Source organism: Emericellopsis atlantica (genome assembly GCF_019669845.1).
Source record: "Emericellopsis atlantica unplaced genomic scaffold F5Z01scaffold_20, whole genome shotgun sequence".
NCBI classification, from domain to species: domain Eukaryota; kingdom Fungi; phylum Ascomycota; class Sordariomycetes; order Hypocreales; family Bionectriaceae; genus Emericellopsis; species Emericellopsis atlantica.
In genome coordinates this window covers 209,717-228,275 of record NW_025764722.1, presented here as the reverse complement: position 1 = coordinate 228,275, position 18,559 = coordinate 209,717, and the positions used below count along the sequence as shown (strand labels likewise).

The window sequence follows — 18,559 nt, the reverse complement described above, 5'->3', positions numbered from 1 at the left end:
AACATGCATTCTAGGAGGCGGAGTCTTGTATCATTTTCGATTGTATTGATTAGCCGACGATATGTGTTGGATGGAATGAGCTTCTGTTGTAAACTACGGTGATTGAAGGGAGAGGAGGTTATAGATAGCTTCAAAGATGAAGTGAACCACTACAGACAGGTCTAGATTGCCGTTCCGTGTGCATTCTCAAGATCCTCGCTGCCATTGTCCTGACCACAGTCGCATCCCATCCTCTCCCTAAAGTCCGCCAGCTTCATCGTGAGAAAGGTACCGAGCGCCTTCTCAGCGCAGGCCGCTTTGGCGTCCTTGCTGGCCTTGGCCTTGGCGTCTTCGACAACTTGCCCGTGCACCATTAAACCGCACAGCACATCGTCTTGTGTAATCGCCTGGATGCCTTGGCTGAGGGGACAGGGGACCAGTTTGACAAGAAGACGCCAATCTCTGCACTCAAACTCCATCTGCATCTTCTTTGCGAGTAGACTCACGGGATGACTCGAGGCAAACGTGTCGTAGATGGACATGTCCTCAAAGAACGGCTGGATGTGCATGTCAAAGAAGCGCCGCACGACATCAAGATTGTACTTTGAGTCCACAAACATGGCACCAACAACGGCCTCGAGTACGTCGGCCAATGCTTTGTTCGGTGTGAGGGTGTTCCTCCAGTAGTCCATTCGAAGCTTGGTCCCGTTGCTGGCCTCTTGTTCCGCCACGTTTCTCGCTCTCTCGAGACTTGCCGCGTACTCGGCTCGTTGGCTGATCAGGGACGAGGTAGTAATACGGAGGTGCTTGTGAAGCTGGAGCTGGACGCAGAGACAAGACAAGAACTGATTCGACACCATGGCACCCTTGTGCTCTGTCAGCCACTGGGGGTCGGCTTCGGGAAAGGTGCGATAGAGGTAGTCCACAATAACCATGTCCAGCAATGCATCGCCGAGAAACTCGAGACGTTGATAGTCGGGAATGGCTTTCTCGTATGTGTACGAGGTGTGTGTGAAGGCACTCTGCAACAGCGCTGGCGAGGTGAACTCGTAGCCGATGTGGCTCTTGACGGTCTGCACAGCAAGTTTCTGCGCCTCCGTCACACGCTCATTCTGAAGCCAGGATGGTGTCTGGTAGTGAGCGTAGTACTTCTTGAAGGACTTCATTGGGTGATTCGCGCTCTTCACCATCTTTCTGACCGCCTTGACGGCCAGATCCATGTTTGTGCGAGATCCTGCGAGGTACGCGGCGCCAATGATAGCTTCACAGACGTCGGCAATCGTTTTCTGCGATAGCTGTTGTCGTTGCTCGGATTCGTGGGCCAGGACCTTGCCTTTGGCCAGAGGCAGATCGGGATACCAAGCTCGACGATTATACCCTTTTGCGCGGACATATTCCGGAAGTCCACGGTTAACTGCTCGGTTGAAAAGGTTTTGGTTGGCAATGAGGACCATCCTTTCTACATGGTACTCAAACTCGTTACCCTCGGGCAGAAGAGTGAAGATGGAGATCGTCGTGGCCATTTTCAGAAATGTGTCTCCAAGGAACTCCAAACGTTCGTAGTTGCTGCCCCCGTCTGCGCTGAGCGTGCCCTCCACCTCGTCGCTCGTCTTCGTGAAGGCTTCCAAGGCAAGATCAGGGGGAAGGTCAAGACCGAGCATCGCGCAGCCGTCCAGCGCGATGAGACAGGAGTTGATCCTGTGAAAGATGGCGGGAAGCAAGGCAGCCATGCGTACAATGCCAACGGGGAGGGTCGAGACTTGCAGCGGCTCAAGGATGAGGTAGCATTTGGAATTGGCCGCATCATTGCCAGAAAAAGGATCCAGATAATTTCTTTGCATGCTCAGAACCTCCGCATTGACGACTGGCTGATCTTGCCGCCAGGTGGCGTTCTGGCGCCTCTTTCTGAAGAAGCTGTTGCTATACTGCTGGATGTCTGGTGTAACAGCCTTGTAGGCTGTTAAGTTGTAAGGGGCTGCGTCCTCAGGAACGAGAGAATCTGGCTGAAGGCTGCTATTAAGTCCATGTATGATAAACTTGCGAGATCCGGTGAGCGGATCGAAGACGAACTTGTTCTCGAAAAAGTCAGGGGCTTGGTTCTCCCATGCAAGACAAGGCTGGCTCGTGACCGTGTCGACGGCTGGCCAGTCGATGTCACAACAATTGTCTGCTGTCACTCCCTCTTGAGGTAGAAGTGCTGGTGCGAACAGAAAAGGGAAATTGTCCTTGCCAGCAGCATATGTCTTGCTGAAGATGTCGTTGAAAAGCCTTAACGTGAATTGGTACAACATATCAATCTTTTCAGCGGGGAGGCGCAGGGGGACCGAAGCAGGGACCACATTGACCAACGATGACCGACCATGGCCGAAATGAAGAGCAATCTTCGGCGTTGGAGGTAACTTTTCACGAGACAGTATGACCATAGGAGTCACCGTCTCGCTGTAAGCCTCTGGTTTGGCGAGGAGGAAAGTTGCGGGCCACAGATTAGTAATAGGGCCAACCTTTGCCCAGATAGCAGGTTTCAGTCGGACTCCGTACTCTTTTTTCTTGTTCTCACTGACCGCGAGCCGGGCGTTCCTCATCGCAGGGAGCTTCCTGACCAAAGTGGGCTGCAGGTTGGTGTCCAAATGATCCTTGCTGTGCAGCAGCACACATGCCTCGTAGGCCGCCGAGCCGCGTGCCAACTTTTTGCTTTGCTGCGGATGACCAGAGACAAACTTGACGGGCGATGGATCTGGAAGTATCACCTCGGCGCAGAATCGCTGGCCATCCACAGACATGTTAAACTCCGGCTTGGCTGTGCCGCGAGGATCGACACAGGCAACGTACCTGGCCAAGACTTCCTGGCTGTTATCGTAACTCAAACGAGCGTCTCCTATTTCATATGCCTTTTGTGCTGCAAGCTCAGCTTCGGCCGCTGTCTTGGCATCAATAATCATGTCTTGTACTTTGCGGTCTTCTGGCAAGGACATGCAGAAATGCTGCAGCAAGCGTGCGTCCTGCACAGCTTGTTTCAGTAAGTGCAAGTCGGAGGTATGGTTCTCTTGGACCATGGCGATAAACCGCGAACTCTTCTGGCGCGCTCGGCCGCGGGATTGTATGTACTGAATGGCAGATTGGTGCATATCGAAACGGATGACCAGGTCACAGGCTGGGATATCAATCCCTTCTTCAGCGACTGTGGTTGCAAATAAACAATTTGTTTCGCCGTCCTTGAAAGCCTGCAGGACGCACTGCTGTTGGTATTCGGTGACGTTGGCGATGTTGAAGAATGTTCTTTGTCGACCGACCTGGGTCTTCGATTAGCATCGTGCTCCTGAGGATAATGATGTAAACATACGAGGAAACCTGGGCGTATACCCAGCACCTTGACCCCCGGCTGTTCAAGTAGATCTGCTAACATGACCGCTGTCGACCGCTTTTGCACAAAAACGATACATCTTCGAGTGCACTGAGAGCAGAACTCGTGCTTCAAAGTAGCAAGAAGGGCCCCGACCTTCGGAGACAGATGTGGCTGGGACCTTTCGATGCTGCCCAGGTCATGCTGGCTTACAAGTTGCTGGACTTGGTAAACTGTCTCGGTAGCACGATCTGCCACTTGAATCGAGGCAGTCTCAAACTCGCCCTGGGTCCGGGCAACGACTCTGGCCACTTCAAGCTCTGTCATCAACAGGCTCCAGAAGCGGTCGGCGGGCCAGGCGCCCAGAGTGGACGATATTTCCTCGGCTTCGACAAGGTTGTCACGAAAGAGATGGTTTCCTCCCGCATCGGCGAGGTCGCGTACCTGCAGCCACAGAGCCGTGTGTACGTCTTCTTTCAACGGAAGCTGGCCATATCTGACGCAACTCTCGACGAGGTCTTGGGCGCCGATGCTCTGGCTCAGCACTTTGTCTGAAACAGTGGCAATCTCGCTGTCCATCATGTCCTCGAGGTCAGCAGTGGCCTGCTTGAGGTCGTTTGTCTTTGCATCAACAGGTGATGCTGTCAAGCCCATAATCTTGGGGCGCTGGGTAGGGTCTAACTCTCTGCGGTAGTGGCGCTTGATGATCATGGCGAAGGGGTGGCTTTTTTTGGTGTGATGGGCTTCGTCGAATACCATGAGATTGATACGTGACATTTTGATGAAGCCGTTGTTGAGGCAGTCGAGCAGCACTTGCGCGGTCGTGACAAAAGCCATGTGCTTGGTAAACTTCTCCTCCCATATCTCCTTGGTGTTGACTATGCTGTTGTCATTGCCTTGTAATATGCCAATGTCAAATGGAAGATTGTCCTTTAGGCATCTGTACTGCTGTTGGCAAAGGATGACCTTCTCCACGATGAAGAATGTGATCTTGTGGTGCTGGCCAGCCGCGCGATTCTCGAGCTCTTGTTGGATAATGTGGTCAATCAGCATCACCGCAATCAAGGTTTTACCGGTGCCTGGGGGGATTGAGTATGAGTATGCGACGGTGAGAGATCATGCCTTGGAACGTACCTGTAGGCAGCACCACGATTGTGTTTTTGAGCTTGGCCCGTTCGTAGAGATCTTTCTGATAGTCACGAGGGTCGCTGACAATCCTCTTTTGACCATCGTATCCCTCGTACGTTTGAGTGTTCTGCTCTTTGTCAGACCTGTCGAGATCTGCTTGGCACTGTGTCGGTGACTCTCGCTCGCGTTGGAGAGCATATGACTCGAAGACCTGGCCGTCGAGACGTTTCCTCTCGCTGATTCGCGGTTGACGATCTGGATTTTGTCTCAGGACATAGTCTTCATCTCCGGACTCGTCAGAGTTGGCATCTGAATCCAATTCATTATCATCAGCTTGGTGGCTGGACGCATTGCCAGACTCTGTGGTTATGGCGCCGTTTGGCTGGGAAGGCGGCGAGTGTGGCACCTCGTTGACGTTGTTTGTTTCTCCTGCATCCATCATGGTGGATTATGAGCACGGGAATTGATGAGACACTATCGTAGCCAGGAGTAAAATGGGAGATGGCAGATGACAGTAGTGAAAGTAGGAGAGGTTGACGTGAGGTTGTGAAGGTTCGCGTAATATGAAAGGGTACAAGGCAGAAGCTCGGCACCGGAAAACGCCAACAGTTCAGCAGATCAAGAGAGACAACAGGAGAATTTGTGAATCGCTGATTGTTTGTTAGTTTGTTCTAATTACTTGGTGAGCAAACGGTGACCTGACGGGTCGACGTGCCACATGAAACAAACCAGACAACAACAGATGATCCACGCTATGTCGCTCTTGAGTATCTGCCTGTAAATGCCACTCAACAGCGCATAGATGAGAAAGATTGTATCACCTTCTTTCGCTGCATCTCTACTGCTCGTTTGGTTGAACACTCAGATCGACAAACTCAGACTGCACATGCTCATCTCCCGTCTCAGCCTGGCGCTGCTCCCAATTCTGCCTCTTTTCGGCATCCTTGGCATCCTTATACGCCTTGGCCCACTTGGCATGCTCTTCTTTAGACTTTTGAGATCTCGATGTGGCCTTGGTGACAAGATCTGACTGATGAGCCGTCGCCATAGACTGTATCATGCGCTCGTTTTCCTCGTCCTCGGACCTCTGATGGGTCTTGTGTGTGCATGCCCAGTTCGTACGCGCCTCTACGGTTCTCTCATTTTCGACCTCCTCCCAGCAGCCTTCAAAGAACTTGGATTCGGCGCCAGTAATCGGCCGTACGGCACGACGTGGTCCACTAGGCAGAAGGATTCGCTTATTCCTCATCCCCAGAAGTGTTTCCGGGTTTCTCTGGTGCAATTTGAACGCAAGAAGGGCCGCCCTCTTCTGGGTATGATGTTGCTTTGCATCCTCCTCGTCTGTCTCATCGTCTGAGGCCGCAGATGAGGAGGCATTTTGTAGACGTTGGTCTGGGGCCTTGAGGCACCCCTTTGGTCCCAAGCTTTCACGGCGGCTGCGTGTAAAGCCGGACACACCAAGTCTAGGCTCTGGCTCATCCTTTGGCTTCCGTCCGGAGCCCACCGCCAGCTGAAACTCCCGCATCTTCATGTCCACATACTGATACGGATCTGGCTCTGGCTCAGGATTAGGATCAGGATCAGGCCAAGGCTTCGTGTCCAGGTCCGGGTCAACCCGGCCGGCATTAAAGACCTCCCAATTCGTGGTAGGGCGATAGGTGTCTTGGAAAAATATCATGTTAGGATCGGAATAGGGGCTTGGGGGTCTGATGGGCGGTGTGACAGAGTCTCTGTCAGACTCGTTGGGATCCGGCCCAGGCAACTCTTCAAGACCATCGGTCTCGCGGAGCAGGTCATCGAAATGTCGCAGCTCCGCATCCATAGTCATAGGGTCAAGTGGGTTATCCATTTTGAGTGATAGACGAGTGTGTAGGGTGATGTATGGTCTCGTGGTGATAAAGGTAATCTGTGGTGAAGAATTGCTTTCTGAGGAATGTGAGTGAATGTGAACGGTGTGTGGGAGTCGGGGACAGGCCGGCCTACCGTTTTATACAAGATGGCAATTCCAGGGTCCTCGTCCATGAACTTAATATTCTTGGATCCAGTTTGACTTTGGACACTAAAGGTATACTGAGCAGTCTTCCGCATCTTCTTTAGCTTTCGGGGGCCAAGTCGCGGAACGGCGCGAACGCTTCTCTGCCGCAGAATCTTTCTCGATCCTGCATGTGACTTTTGTCCTGGTCCAGTGCGTGGTCCTCGGGGCTGATGGTGTCGTGGATGCCTCGCTTGGCTGTCTTGATCGGCCGGGCATCCGCCCCATTCCCTACGGGACCTCGATCCCTGGAGACCATTGCCCTGGCGATTAGTATTCCGCCCCAGGTACACAGCATTTGCTTCAAGCTAGCGTCGATGCTGACGCAGAATCTCTGCACCCCGATGAATTGCACGGCGCTCTCAAAGCTGTTACCGTACACTGCCATGATGTACGCAGCGACTATGGCGGGTGACAGCTCATTCCCGGATTCACAGGTCACGAGTACCTTTCCTCGCTTGAAGTTTGACGGGTCCACCACCATTTCGCCATCCAAGGTACGTTGACGGGCTTGGGAGCGGTAGACGTGAAGTAGATGCTGATTTATGGCGCTGATCGTGTCGGGCAGGCTGTTTATGAGCTGCTGCGTGCCCATGACTTCAACGTATTCCCCAACAATGCCAAGTTGCTGTGATGCCATCTCCAAGCTGCGTGATGGTAGTCGAGTGTTACGGACTATGATGATCATGGTGATGCCCTCGTTCTGTAAGAATTCGAGATCTCGTATGGCCGTGACGGGTCCAACGTATAGAAAATCGAGTACGCGCTGAGCTTTCCTCCGATCTTCGTATCTCCAATCTGCCGATTTGTTCTCTGCGATGAGCCGTGTTTCATTTCCAGTGATGATACTGATGTCCTCCGCTGTGAGTTGGCCCGCATCGGCGTTCTCGTACGAGGGCACCAGCACGAATTGGGCCTCTGAGCCTGCCCTCCTCCTCATCAGCGGATAGCGCACCTCCAGCGCTGGGGGGCTCGGTGCTCTGCGCGAATACGGCGCGCTCGGCGCAAAATTCTTCTTCATCGTGACGCCCCAGTGTGTCCCAATCACGGGAATGCTGAGCGGGAAAGTTTAAGAGCCGTTGGGGATGTGGTTGTTATGGTTTTGGCAACTTTAACGTTTGGGGCCCAGGCCGCTCATCAGGTCAAACGGTCGTATGAGTCGGTGTGAGATGTGCAGGAGGTTAATTCTAGACTAACGGGCACTCGAATTGAGAAGTGAGCGCTTGATCACGGCAAATTGTCGGTTATGGGGTTCCACGGGGACGTGAATGGTACATGTTTCCTCGAGATGAAGCTGTCAAGGTCGAATCTGATGTTGAATCTGATGCTCACGTGATACTTCTGGGTGGCTAACGTTAGGATCCGGCAATACGCCAAGGAGGTTAATCATGTCAGGCACGCACGCGACGCGAAAAAATGGTGAGACTGGACCCTGCGCGCGCTAATGATTAAGCGGCTCGGCCACCGCTGAAACTAATCCAGTGATTAAGGGTCCACGAATTGGCACCGGTACGTAGTTGCAAAAGACCACCAACATCAACCTTCACTCGTCGAGATGACCACCAACCTTCAAATTCCACGTTTGCCGTGTCAAACGCACAGTTGAGATGGTAAATCACATCAATATTGATCAAGGTTCAAATTTGGCTATTCTACAACATTGTATACACCATATGTGCCTCATGCCCGCCAAAACGCCATGCCATTCCGGTGGGTGGTAACATATGCCTCACCCACACACTCATCAGTGATACACGTATCGTACAGTTCAACCGGCCCCACAGACAGTATGCTCAAGGGAAACCTACTTTGTGGCCCACTCCCGCAAGCCGCCACCAACTCGCTCGTCATGGTTTTGGCTCGGATCAGTTTCCGGCGAAACCGAATCCACCGTCTCGACCTGTAGCTGCTCCATTGAGGCATCGGATTCGGTGGGCGTAGCTTCTGGTCTGTTGCCATTCTCATCCAACTCCTCCTCTCCCGCCAGAATCTGGAGATGGGCTTCGCGTGCCGCCGCCCTTCCACGTCGTTGCTGTCGGGAGCTGATGAAGCTCTGCTCTGTAAAGTCCAAGCGATCCAGCAACTGGATCAGCTTTTCCTCCACGAGTGAACGCACGTGCAGTGCCGCATCCGTGTCGCGGAACATACCAGTGTATCGGTACGAGAGCCAAATGTACTGGTTGAGTGCAATATGAAGAATCTCCAATTTGTTCAGATGATTGTGCGCAGCCTTCCCGCCCAGGACGTCCTCGATTTTGAAGTCGAGATATTCAAGGGGAATTTCCGGAATGTCCAGCAGGTCACCCTTGCTGTTCTCGGCGATGACTCGCGCGAGTGCTACGACGGTGTCACGGGACTCGGCGGCGTTTAGCTTGACAGGCATGTAGCCAAGAGTCATGCGATCGTAAATGGAGAGGTTCAGGTGCTGCACGAGGTCGGCGATCTCGAGGAGCTCCGACGTAATGCACAGTTGGTACCGGGGCCCAAGGGCGGCAGCCGACTTGATGCGCATCAGGATGAAGGACAGAGGCGTCGTCGGGGGGTAGTACGATGCGAAGCGCTCGACGATGCCGGGCGGGGGCGCAATGTAGGCCGTCTCGAGATCGTTGACGGGGCGGCTAAAGGCCTTGGACACGCTCTTGAGATCGACTTTCTCCATGGTCGTGACGTACCCGGAACTCGGTCGAGATTCCGCCGCATCCTCCCCAGGCCTGGATGCCGTCCGGTACCTCCCAGCGCGGCCTCCAATCTGTTTAATCTCCGGGAACGTCAGGGGACGCTCCTGCGACCCATCGTATTTGAAGGTAGAGTCGAGAATGACTCTCCGAATTTCGAGATTGAGTCCCATGCCAATGGCGTCACTGGCCACGACAAAGTCGTAGTCATTGTCGGGGTCGTTGAACAAGGCGGCTTGCTGTATGCGCACCTCTGGTGGTAAAGAGCCGTAGATGATGGCGCATCTCCGGCCTGTCTTCTCCTCAATCGCCTTCTTAAGAGCATGCAGCTCCTTCCGGCTGAATGCGACGACTGCATCGCCTTTTTGAAGTTTGCTGAAATCGTTCTCCAGGGAATCCTTCATCGTCTCCAGCGGACTGAGCCTTTCGTAGCGATGGATAACACACTTATCCCCCACACTCGCGCAGAGGGCTTGCACGAGACCGACGGCACGCTCCTCTCCGCACACATGAACCTCCTTGGCCTGCACACCGAGGAAAGCCATTGTCCACCCGTTGCCTCGATCAGGATCGCCCAGCATTTGGATCTCGTCAATCACAGCTACATCGAATCTTCCATTCAACGGAATCATCTCGACGGTGGAGCTGGTGAAATAGTTGTCCGTGTGCTTTGGAATCTTGAGTTCCTCTCCCGTGATCAGCGCGCACGGTATCCCCTCTGCCGTGAAGCGAGTGTAGACTTCAGCTGCAAGCAGACGCAGAGGACCCGCGTACACGCCCGACTTTGCCTTTTTCAAGGCCTGAATGGCATTGTATGTCTTGCCCGAGTTGGTGGGTCCGACGTGAACGTGCACAGTGCGCTGAAGCTCACGCGTGGCCGGGAACCACTCTTGAGGAAATCGAAAGTTGAGCAGACGTTTCTGGTTCTCCTCGAGAGCTTTCGAGAAGCGATGCCGCACCATGAAGGACTGGAACGCGTAGCGCACCTCAGTGGTGATGCCCTTTGCGTCTCTGCGCACAAAGGCCTCGCGCAAGTTGTAGAACAGAGGGTTCTTGTCGCGGCGCGTAATGTTCTTCTCTGCCAATATGAATGCCTCATCGAGTGCATTCATAAAGAGGTTGGCCTGCCGGTTGAGCTCATCGTGAGTGAGCCCTATCGACTCAAAGTTGGCCTTTTCAAAATCACTGAGCACGTTGCCAAAGCGAGCCAACACGGCGCGTCTGAATTGATCGTGGCGCCCAGTGTGTCTCGTCAGCAGGGTCTGCCGTAACCTCGATTGCGGATCGGGTCCTTTGCAGACCTGAGGCTGTGGTCAGTGGTTTGAATGGAGTGATGGGCTGAAGTGTCAGAGAGAGACTCACAGATCCAACTCTATCGACGTCTTCTATGCGTGCATCCGTAGTAGTACCGTCATGAGGCCTGACTTTGTCTTTCTTGGTGTTGCGCTGGGTCGTAGGGGTGGAGTAGAAACATCGTTGAGATGTCCTTAGCGATGAGATTCGACATAGGGGCGTTCTCACAGCCCCTGTCCGGGCCAGCAAACTCATAATTGCACACTGCTGGGCATTCTTGGGGATCGCATGCGAGAGAGAGCGTAGAGAGCGACGAAGCATGTAACGCAAAAATCGAAAGAATAGCGTGTTGGCAGTGAGAAACGCGACAATATCTCAAGTCAACTTTTTCCCCATGGACCCGCGTCGAGTCGCCTCAATGAAGCAGTCATGGGAAATTTCATGCGCCGGCGCGAGGATAGCCCGACGCAAGCCACACTGCTCGCTCCGAGGACCCGCTTAAGTTAGGCTGCTGCGCCACACTCGTCAGGCACAGCAGTGTGAGACATGATGCGGTCATTTCGTCGTCGCGCCCTGGATGGCCTTTGACGAACTTCAATACCCCAGATTCTGCCATCTCGTGTTTGCCGTCTCGCGCGCCGCGACAAACAACTCTTTCGCGATATACTGTTTCTCAGCTTCGACAGCCTTGTTCCCCTGAAATTCAACTGAAGTTAAACTGAAATTCAACTTGATACACCCGCGAGACTTGCGTCTCGCAACACACAGCCATGGCATCATCCTCGACACCGTCGACGCCCTTGCTATAGTACGTCCTGGATCTACCCACGAGCGAGCGCTCTGGATTGCGTGTACTAATCTTTCGCAGCTCTTGCATCGCCCATCACACCACCATTCTCGCAGAATGCACCACGTCAGCCTCTTCGCAAACCTCCTCGCTCGCCTCCCTGATCCTCCCCAAAATCGAGCACACCTCGCCACAGAAGCTCACCTACACCCACGGCCAACACCAGATCCATTACATCTCCGAATCGCCGTCTGACCACCCCGGGCAACCGGGCGCTGGCGGTCTGACCTTTCTCGTCGTGGCCGATGCCTCCCTCGGCCGTCGCGTGCCCTTTGGGTACCTCTTTGAGATCCGCAAGCGCTTCTTCCAGCAGTTCCCGCCCAGCTCGGACTTTGCCGACATGCCCAACTATGGCGCCGCCGCATTCAATGGCGAGCTGAAGACACTCATGGTCGAGTACGGCTCCACGAGCGGCGGCCAGAGCGACGCGATTGGCAACGCGAAGCGCGAGATTGACGACGTGCGCGGCATCATGACCAAGAACATTGAGAGCTTGCTCGAGAGAGGCGAGAGGCTAGACCTGCTGGTGGACAAGACGGACCGGCTGGGTGGCAGCGCGCGAGACTTTAGGATGCGCAGCAGGGGTCTCAAGAGGCAGATGTGGTGGAAAAACGTCAAGCTCATGGCTCTGCTGGGTATCGTTTCCTTCCTGGTCATCCTGGCCATTGTTGTTTCTGTCAAGAATTAGGGCATCGTCAAGCTGTTGATGATGGGAGGAGCACATGCGATTCTCTGGAAATTTGAATCGTTGTACACGACTAAGAAATCTTTCCTATGGGATGGGAAAGGTAACGGGGGCGTCTGGTTCTGCATTTGACTACCCTTCTTGAGGTCTTGTTTTATACCATATATCAAGCGGATTTCTTCAAACATTGCAATATTCCTCGCAACCGCGTGCTCTCTCGCCCGGTGTGCCCTTTCATTATCGAGTGTACACTAATCTGAATTCCGAAATCAGCATCATGCACCGCACCAGGGACAGCCGATGGACCAACATACAGTGAATGCTGTCAAGTCTCATACCGGATTCTCAAAGCCGCGACCCGGACCTGGCTACCTCTTGATATGCGTAGCCCTGCGTGACTGGGCTTCCATTTACATTCGGTGCGATCGGCGATCTCTTTAAACGATGTGTGAAAAACGCTGGATGCCTCATTGACACATCGTTGAGTGGCGTCGAACTTGGCGCTGGCCGTGTGTGAAGTGACGACGGTGAAGTTGCCGGTGGCGCTGCATCCATTATGAACCGCTGCAGTGAGTGTCAAGAAGAAACATGCAACTAGAAAGCTGGGCCTAAGTAGCTGAGGAATCCATCATATACCTTGTCACTGTGAATGGACTAACAAGTTAGATCGTCGCGGTGATCTCATGCTCGTTGCCCGCTCGGCCTTGTCTGCGACATGTGATGACTAAGCTTCTGTAGACCTCGGTTCAATGCCGCACTGAATCCCTTGTGGCAGGAGTCAGGACACGGGCCAACTTGCGTGGTAGCGGGTATCAAAGTGAATTGAATATGTACACATGCTCGCTTTGGTATATATGACATGCTATGGGTCCGTCTTCTTGCTCTTCCTCTTGGACGAGGACCACGAAGACGACGAAGACGACTTGCTCTTCTCGGACTTGGACTTGTCCTTTTTGCGGTCCTCATCCTTGTCCTTGTCCCGCTTCTTGTCCTTTGACGACTTGTCCCTTGACTTGCTCTTCTTCAAGCTCCTCAAGCTCGCCGTGTCGTCGGACTTGTCCTTGTCCTCGCGCTTTACAGCGAGGAGCTCCTCCTCCTTTCTCTTGGCGGCGCGTCTCTTCGAGGCGGCCTTTTCCATCTTCTCAATGAGCGCGTCGCTCTCCTCCCAGAGCTTCTTTGCCACTTCTTCATCCTTCACTTCGGGACGCGCAAAGTCGACCTCGCGGCATTCCTTGATCAGCTTGCCGCCTCCGCCGCGCAGAATGTCGCCATCCATGGCAGCGTAGTAGAAGGACTGCGCACCCTGTTCGGGCGACTTGAGCAGCATCCACGGCACAAAGTAGCCGAGCACGTACAGAGTGAGACCCGTCAGTGTTCCCTTGGTGAGCCATCGGCGCATTCCAGCAGTCCGACAGAACCCAGGATCGACAAAGACAACGCGCGTGGTGACCGGAAACCCGTCCGGACGTTTGTACGAGTCGAGGTGCTTCTGGTAGGCGTGTCCAAAGGTTGTGAGCGCGAGCTTGCTGCGCGCATACGCCACGGTAGGTGACCACGTGCTCTCGTCGATGGGTTCCTTGAGCGAGGGCGAGCGAATGTACGAGGAGCACGTCGCGACGAGGATGCGTACGTCCCTATCAAAGGGCTGTGCACGCAGCGCCGGGCTGAGGATGGCGAGAAGATGAAAGTTGGCCAGGTAGTTGACCATCCATGTTTCCTCGATACCGTCCTCTGTGATGACGCGTTCTTTGCCGGGGGGCGTGAGCGTCGCCGCGCACAGGACGATCATGTCCAGCCTTCTTGGGGGCGCATTGTCGATCCACTTGGTCGCAAACTTGCGTATGCTGTGCAGGCTGGATAGGTCGACCTGCTCGGCGTAGATGAGCTGGTTGTCGTACTTGTCGCGCAGGTCCTGGATGTACTCGGCGAGGAAGGGGTCGGACGGCGGGACGTGCGTCAAGAGGACTATCTGGGCGCCTCGTTTCGCGAGGTCGTTTGCTACCCGTGCCCCCACCCCCGTTGTACCTCCTGTGATGATCACGACCTTGCCATGCATCGGTCGCTCGGAAGTGTTCGTCCGGCCAGAGCAGAACTTTTTGAGTAGGACCAGAAAGCCCGCGGTAGCTACGACGTAGACCATGCGCATGAAATTGCTCCGTGCCCATTCTGGCGGCCCGTTGATCAGCGAGTAGGAGATGAAGTCGAGAGGCATCGTGGCGGTGGCGGCGCGCGAGCTACGGAAGCTCGGCGAGACGGGAAGGGGAAGGTCGTCTAGATGTTCGATACCATCGGAGAGAAGATGGATTGGGCGGCGGAATGGCCGGGGGCTTGGCTGTGAAGTCGGAATCACGGTTTCGTTTCGGGATGGACAGCTGGCAGAAGTTGGCCAAGTCGTGGTCGGTCAAGAAATTGGAGTCGCTGCACTGGCTGACGAAAAATGGGGGCCCGTTCGCCAAGACTCGCGACGAACTTGGACGGGGGAAGGTGTGGGTGGGGCCACCCATCAATCCAAACAAACGAACCCCTGACCCCTGAGATGGCTCTTGAACTGAATAATAGGGCCAGACTTTGTCTGAGATGTGGATCTAGATAAATTCAAAAACTCCTTTCCACGGCTCTGAAGTCATGCACCATACCTCCTAGCCAAGCTACTCTGTTCCGATGTCGTCCTCGTTCGTCCATCAGTCGTCAGTCGTGACCTCCCAGTAGCAAGTCTCAGCAACGTCTTCTACTCATCCTCCGATCCGCTATCCTCGCCCGCCATTCTCGCAATCACCTTGTTTCTCTTTCTCCTCTTCCTTGGGTCATCCTGCGATGGTCCGTCGTCCTGCAGCGTTTTGCGCACCTTGACCTTCTTGTCCTCCTGCATCTTAACGATGCGATTGTTAATCTCCATCGTCGTTCTGATGCGGCGCATGTGAGTGACCTTCTCCTGACCAATCCTCCAGACACGCCCAAGGGCTTGATCTTCTACCGCCGTGTTCCACCACAGATCCACGAGGATGACGCGGTTGGCCGCATACAGGTCGAGCGCGGTTGAGCCGGCGCGCAGTCCCACGAGCTGCAGCAGATGTCAGTCAGTCTAATTCCCCAGTCACTTTCGCGTCTCATTTCATACCATAACTTTCTTTGACGGATCGGTTTGGAATTCATTGACAGCTCTGGACTTTGCTTCAGGACACAGCTCGCCATAGTAATAAAGGAAGGGTATGTTCGCTACTTGCAGCATGTGGCCCAGGACAGCTGCTGTCGGTATGAATTGGGTAAAGACTTCGGAACTGTTAGTCACACATGTGCCAATGTTAGTTGGAGGCAGAACTTACCGACAATCTTGTCCTCCGGGGAATCCGCAAGCCACTGCAGAATGATTCCCATGGCCATAGTTGTCTTTGGGCTCGGTGGCACCCTGTGGTTTGGCGTAGCCAGCAAGGCTAAGAATATTCCATGGCGTGTGGGGTCTCGTGAGAGTCGCTGTCCGTTGCTGTCGGCCCCTACGGTTATCGGACCGGACTTCTTGCTCGCTGCAATGACACCGTTCGCCAAAGATGCAACAGTAGAGACGACCGTGGGGAATATGTTGTACTTGGCTGAACAATCCTCACTGTTGTTTCTACCCGGGCACCGCTTTGGGTTCGATTTCTCCTATTCTTTGTTAATCATCTTCCCTCCCCAGATCGTGTTCACTAACCGTAGCGGAGAACTCTTGCCTGTGCTTCATGATGCATGGCCCGCAGAATACATGAGAGCAATTCGCGCTCTCCATTGGCTCCTCGGGCTCTTCTGAGCCACAGATAGCGCAGCACAGGAGTCTGAGTCTAGCTTGGTTCACTGCGAGCTCCAAAAGGCGAGTCAGACTCAGGTGGCCCGAGAGTGTCGGACTTGAGAACCTGGCGACCATGTCCAGTCCTCTTTGAAACTCCTGTATGCCCTCGTTGATATCGCATGTTCTTCGCAGAATATCAACAACATTGTGTTTCGGAAGCTTTGCCAGCTCAGCAATAAGAAGCTCGAGCTGTGCGACAGTAGCCTTCTTCAAGAGCATACGATCAAGGTTGAAGGGGTGAGACGCGGCACGGCAAAGCTTGTTGCCAAGCTCGCTTTTTCCTTTGCCTTTGCCCTCATTAGCAAAACGATCGAGCTCTTTTTCCATGTTGGATGGATCCCAGCGCCCCACAGCTTGAGAGTCCTTGTCCTCGTCGTCCGCTTCGTAGCAAACCCCGTCACGAATTTGACGTTGCAAATCCATGAACCGGATCACAGTCCTGGCGAAGTCAACTACAGTGAGCATATTGGTTGCGTCATAAACTCACATAAACACGTGGTCCTCTTCTGCTGTTGACGGGACTATAATGTCCTTGCTATGGCTCTGGGGGATGTCGAGGATCTTTGCGTTCATAAAAGTATCGTTTTTGGTTCTTTGAGCGTCAGCACAATGCATCCTGGCACATGTCCCACAAGCACTTACCTTCTGTACATTACCATCGAAACCAAGACTTCGAGCTCCATGACTTTGTCTTCCTGTCATAGCTAGTGTCAGCCACGTCGCCGGTCATCTCAACGTGAGCGGGTACTCTTACCGGGGGCTCTTGCCTTCCTGCGAAAGCCTTCTCTGTAGCTGGATTATTATACTTCAGAAATTCGAGATACGGAAAGAATTCTGGATCATTGACTCAGCCGTGGATCTAGCAAATCAGTCATGGGCCCTACCTTTAGGAGCATTGGCCAACGGCGTGCCGCTAAGGCACCATCGATTCTTGGCTTGGACATTCCAGCAAGCTCGAGCAGCTGGCGAGGTTAGACATGCTCCTGTCTTCCACTGTGGTATGACTCACTGATAGATTTCCCGTTCTTGATCTGCTGTGCCTCGTCAAGAACAACGCGGTACCACGGGATCTTGAAAAGAACCTTTGATTCAGCCGCCACCATGTCCTGAATTCGCTCCTTATTTGCGTGGCATTGTTGCACAATTTGCTGGTACCGCACCATGCTCGGGTGCTGGCTCAACAGGGTGTTGTACGTCGTTATGCTAGATCAAGATCATGTATAGTCAGTTGTTGCTCGTAACTTCCTTCAATGAGCTGTAAACATACACCATAAATCGATTGCCAAGTGTCTCTTCAGACATCTGATCGCTTGATTTGTAAACGACTGCTGTCATGGCATTCTTTTCGATACAATGCTGGTGCGTCTTGTTCAGCCACTCTCCGGCCACCGTGAGGTTTGGCACGACAACCAAGGTCGCCTTGCGAAAATTCTTGAGATCGTCCCCCTCGGGTGGATTCGTAGACATGCAGAACAGAGTTACGATGGTCTTTCCCATGCCCATCTCGTCTGCCACAAGTCCGCCGTGAGGCTGTCCGAGTACTTCTCGCCTATTCATCCACGCCGTGACTGGGACTTGATAGCTCATTAATCCTGCCTTCATGGATTTATGATACCACCTGTCGCCTTTCGTCGTCAGCTTCTGAAATCCAAAGCTTTGGACACCCATCTTGAGGTCTTTGAATTGATTCGATGATCGGCGGGTATCGCCACCTGGGGGCATGCATCTTCGTAGAAACTTGAACTGAGTAGCGTGCGTGGTAGCGCTGGACCCTGGCATGACCAAAGCATTGGCGTTCTCCATGTCGGGTCTCGTATTGTGGCCCGCCATGAGACTCCCTCCTACTTTCGCCTTGGCAGACGCCTTTCCGCCCTTCTTCTGGTTTTGTAGCTGCTTCATCAAAGCCTCCTTTGCCCTTTCGTTCCAGTCTGGTTCTTTCTGTAGCTGCAGTAGCCAGTACTCTTTGGGGGTCCGGGGACGGTGGGCTTTACCCGGATTCTTTGCTTGACTCTTGGCTTTTCCTTTGGTCTGTTCGCCAGATACTGGCCGCCTCTCGTCTTCTGGCTGGTATGAATCATCAGATTCTCTGTCTCGCTCATCATCGCTCGAGCTATCACTGCCATCGGCATCGTCGTCGTTGGGCTCCTCCACCTTGGGAGAGACCAGATCAGAACTGTCGACATTGTCGATCTTGCCGTATTCGTTAGGTGTTCCGGCAATTTTCTTAACGTCAAACTTAGTCTCAATCGGCTCACTCTTGATCTTTGCCTGTGGCTGATCGTTCACAGACCCATCGCTTGGCTTGTCAACTTGGCTTTCCATGTCGTGTCGACCTTGAAGACTTGTGCCTAACGCTGGTTCGTCACTCATGTGTTCATGATTGAGAAGCAGTCCTGCAGATGTATCAGACGCCACTTGACAATGGTCCTTGAGCTCGGGGCTTGAGTCCGATATAAGCGAGTCCTCGTCCATCGGTTCGCTCTTGATGATGGACTCAGCAGCGGATGGCGAGTGAGCTGTAGCTCCACCACTCCTTTCCTCAGCCAAGTCATCCTCAGAGTCGGAACAGGTGAGATCGACGACTCGAGCGTGAGACGGAAGTTGAAAGTCGGAGAGGCTTTGTTGGGGAGTTACTGGAAGAGTCCCAGAAGATGATGATGACATTGTCGCGGGATAAGGCTAGGCCTAGGTACTAAGGAAGGTGTATAAGATGGTCTAACTGTTGCAATGTGAAAGCATACAGCTATGGAGATGGAG

The 18,559-nt window shown here is 53.6% G+C and overlaps 7 protein-coding genes across 7 annotated transcripts; 1 reads left to right on the top strand and 6 right to left on the bottom strand.

The window, feature by feature from the left end:
• Positions 1–161: 161 nt before the first annotated feature.
• Positions 162–4,886, bottom strand: F5Z01DRAFT_726455 (uncharacterized protein; the record flags this gene model as incomplete). Its single annotated transcript, XM_046266655.1, has 4 exons — positions 162–3,269; positions 3,320–3,805; positions 3,866–4,398; positions 4,454–4,886. The coding sequence occupies 4 exons, from the start codon at positions 4,884–4,886 to the stop codon at positions 162–164; spliced, it is 4,560 nt and encodes a 1,519-aa protein (XP_046116571.1).
• A 203-nt stretch (positions 4,887–5,089) lies between these two features.
• F5Z01DRAFT_221569 (uncharacterized protein) lies at positions 5,090–6,418 on the bottom strand. Its single transcript, XM_046258220.1, has one exon. The coding sequence runs from the start codon at positions 6,294–6,296 to the stop codon at positions 5,286–5,288; it is 1,011 nt and encodes a 336-aa protein (XP_046116570.1). The 5' UTR covers positions 6,297–6,418; the 3' UTR covers positions 5,090–5,285.
• Positions 6,419–7,860, bottom strand: F5Z01DRAFT_221568 (protein-tyrosine phosphatase-like protein). Its single transcript, XM_046258219.1, has one exon. The coding sequence runs from the start codon at positions 7,498–7,500 to the stop codon at positions 6,541–6,543; it is 960 nt and encodes a 319-aa protein (XP_046116569.1). The 5' UTR covers positions 7,501–7,860; the 3' UTR covers positions 6,419–6,540.
• A 200-nt stretch (positions 7,861–8,060) lies between these two features.
• Positions 8,061–10,857, bottom strand: F5Z01DRAFT_660156 (P-loop containing nucleoside triphosphate hydrolase protein). The gene is made up of 2 exons (XM_046263814.1): positions 10,517–10,857; positions 8,061–10,455 (listed from the first exon to the last, which is right to left on the bottom strand). The coding sequence occupies exons 1-2, from the start codon at positions 10,766–10,768 to the stop codon at positions 8,284–8,286; spliced, it is 2,424 nt and encodes an 807-aa protein (XP_046116568.1). The 5' UTR covers positions 10,769–10,857; the 3' UTR covers positions 8,061–8,283.
• A 360-nt stretch (positions 10,858–11,217) lies between these two features.
• Positions 11,218–11,982, top strand: F5Z01DRAFT_638145 (synaptobrevin-domain-containing protein; the record flags this gene model as incomplete). Its single annotated transcript, XM_046262346.1, has 2 exons — positions 11,218–11,255; positions 11,316–11,982. The coding sequence occupies 2 exons, from the start codon at positions 11,218–11,220 to the stop codon at positions 11,980–11,982; spliced, it is 705 nt and encodes a 234-aa protein (XP_046116567.1).
• Positions 11,983–12,772: 790 nt separating this feature from the next.
• On the bottom strand, positions 12,773–14,385 carry F5Z01DRAFT_660152 (short chain dehydrogenase/ reductase). The gene has a single exon (XM_046263813.1). It carries the CDS (start codon positions 14,189–14,191, stop codon positions 12,842–12,844), a length of 1,350 nt encoding a protein of 449 aa, XP_046116566.1. The 5' UTR covers positions 14,192–14,385; the 3' UTR covers positions 12,773–12,841.
• Positions 14,386–14,414: 29 nt separating this feature from the next.
• Positions 14,415–18,466, bottom strand: F5Z01DRAFT_690363 (SNF2 family N-terminal domain-containing protein; the record flags this gene model as incomplete). Its single annotated transcript, XM_046266109.1, has 10 exons — positions 14,415–15,040; positions 15,098–15,249; positions 15,303–15,621; positions 15,668–16,241; positions 16,290–16,394; positions 16,445–16,497; positions 16,557–16,636; positions 16,687–16,764; positions 16,812–17,005; positions 17,070–18,466. The coding sequence occupies 10 exons, from the start codon at positions 18,464–18,466 to the stop codon at positions 14,708–14,710; spliced, it is 3,285 nt and encodes a 1,094-aa protein (XP_046116565.1). The 3' UTR covers positions 14,415–14,707.
• Between the last annotated feature and the right edge of the window lie 93 nt (positions 18,467–18,559).

Coding starts and splice junctions, on each gene's coding strand:
- F5Z01DRAFT_221569 (XM_046258220.1), bottom strand. CDS start 6,296: ATGGATAACCCACTTGACCCTATGACTATGGATGCGGAGCTGCGACAT.
- F5Z01DRAFT_221568 (XM_046258219.1), bottom strand. CDS start 7,500: ATGAAGAAGAATTTTGCGCCGAGCGCGCCGTATTCGCGCAGAGCACCG.
- F5Z01DRAFT_660156 (XM_046263814.1), bottom strand. CDS start 10,768: ATGCTTCGTCGCTCTCTACGCTCTCTCTCGCATGCGATCCCCAAGAAT. Junction 10,456..10,516: donor ACGTCGATAGAGTTGGATCT/GTGAGTCTCTCT, acceptor CCACAGCCTCAG/GTCTGCAAAGGACCCGATCC.
- F5Z01DRAFT_660152 (XM_046263813.1), bottom strand. CDS start 14,191: ATGCCTCTCGACTTCATCTCCTACTCGCTGATCAACGGGCCGCCAGAA.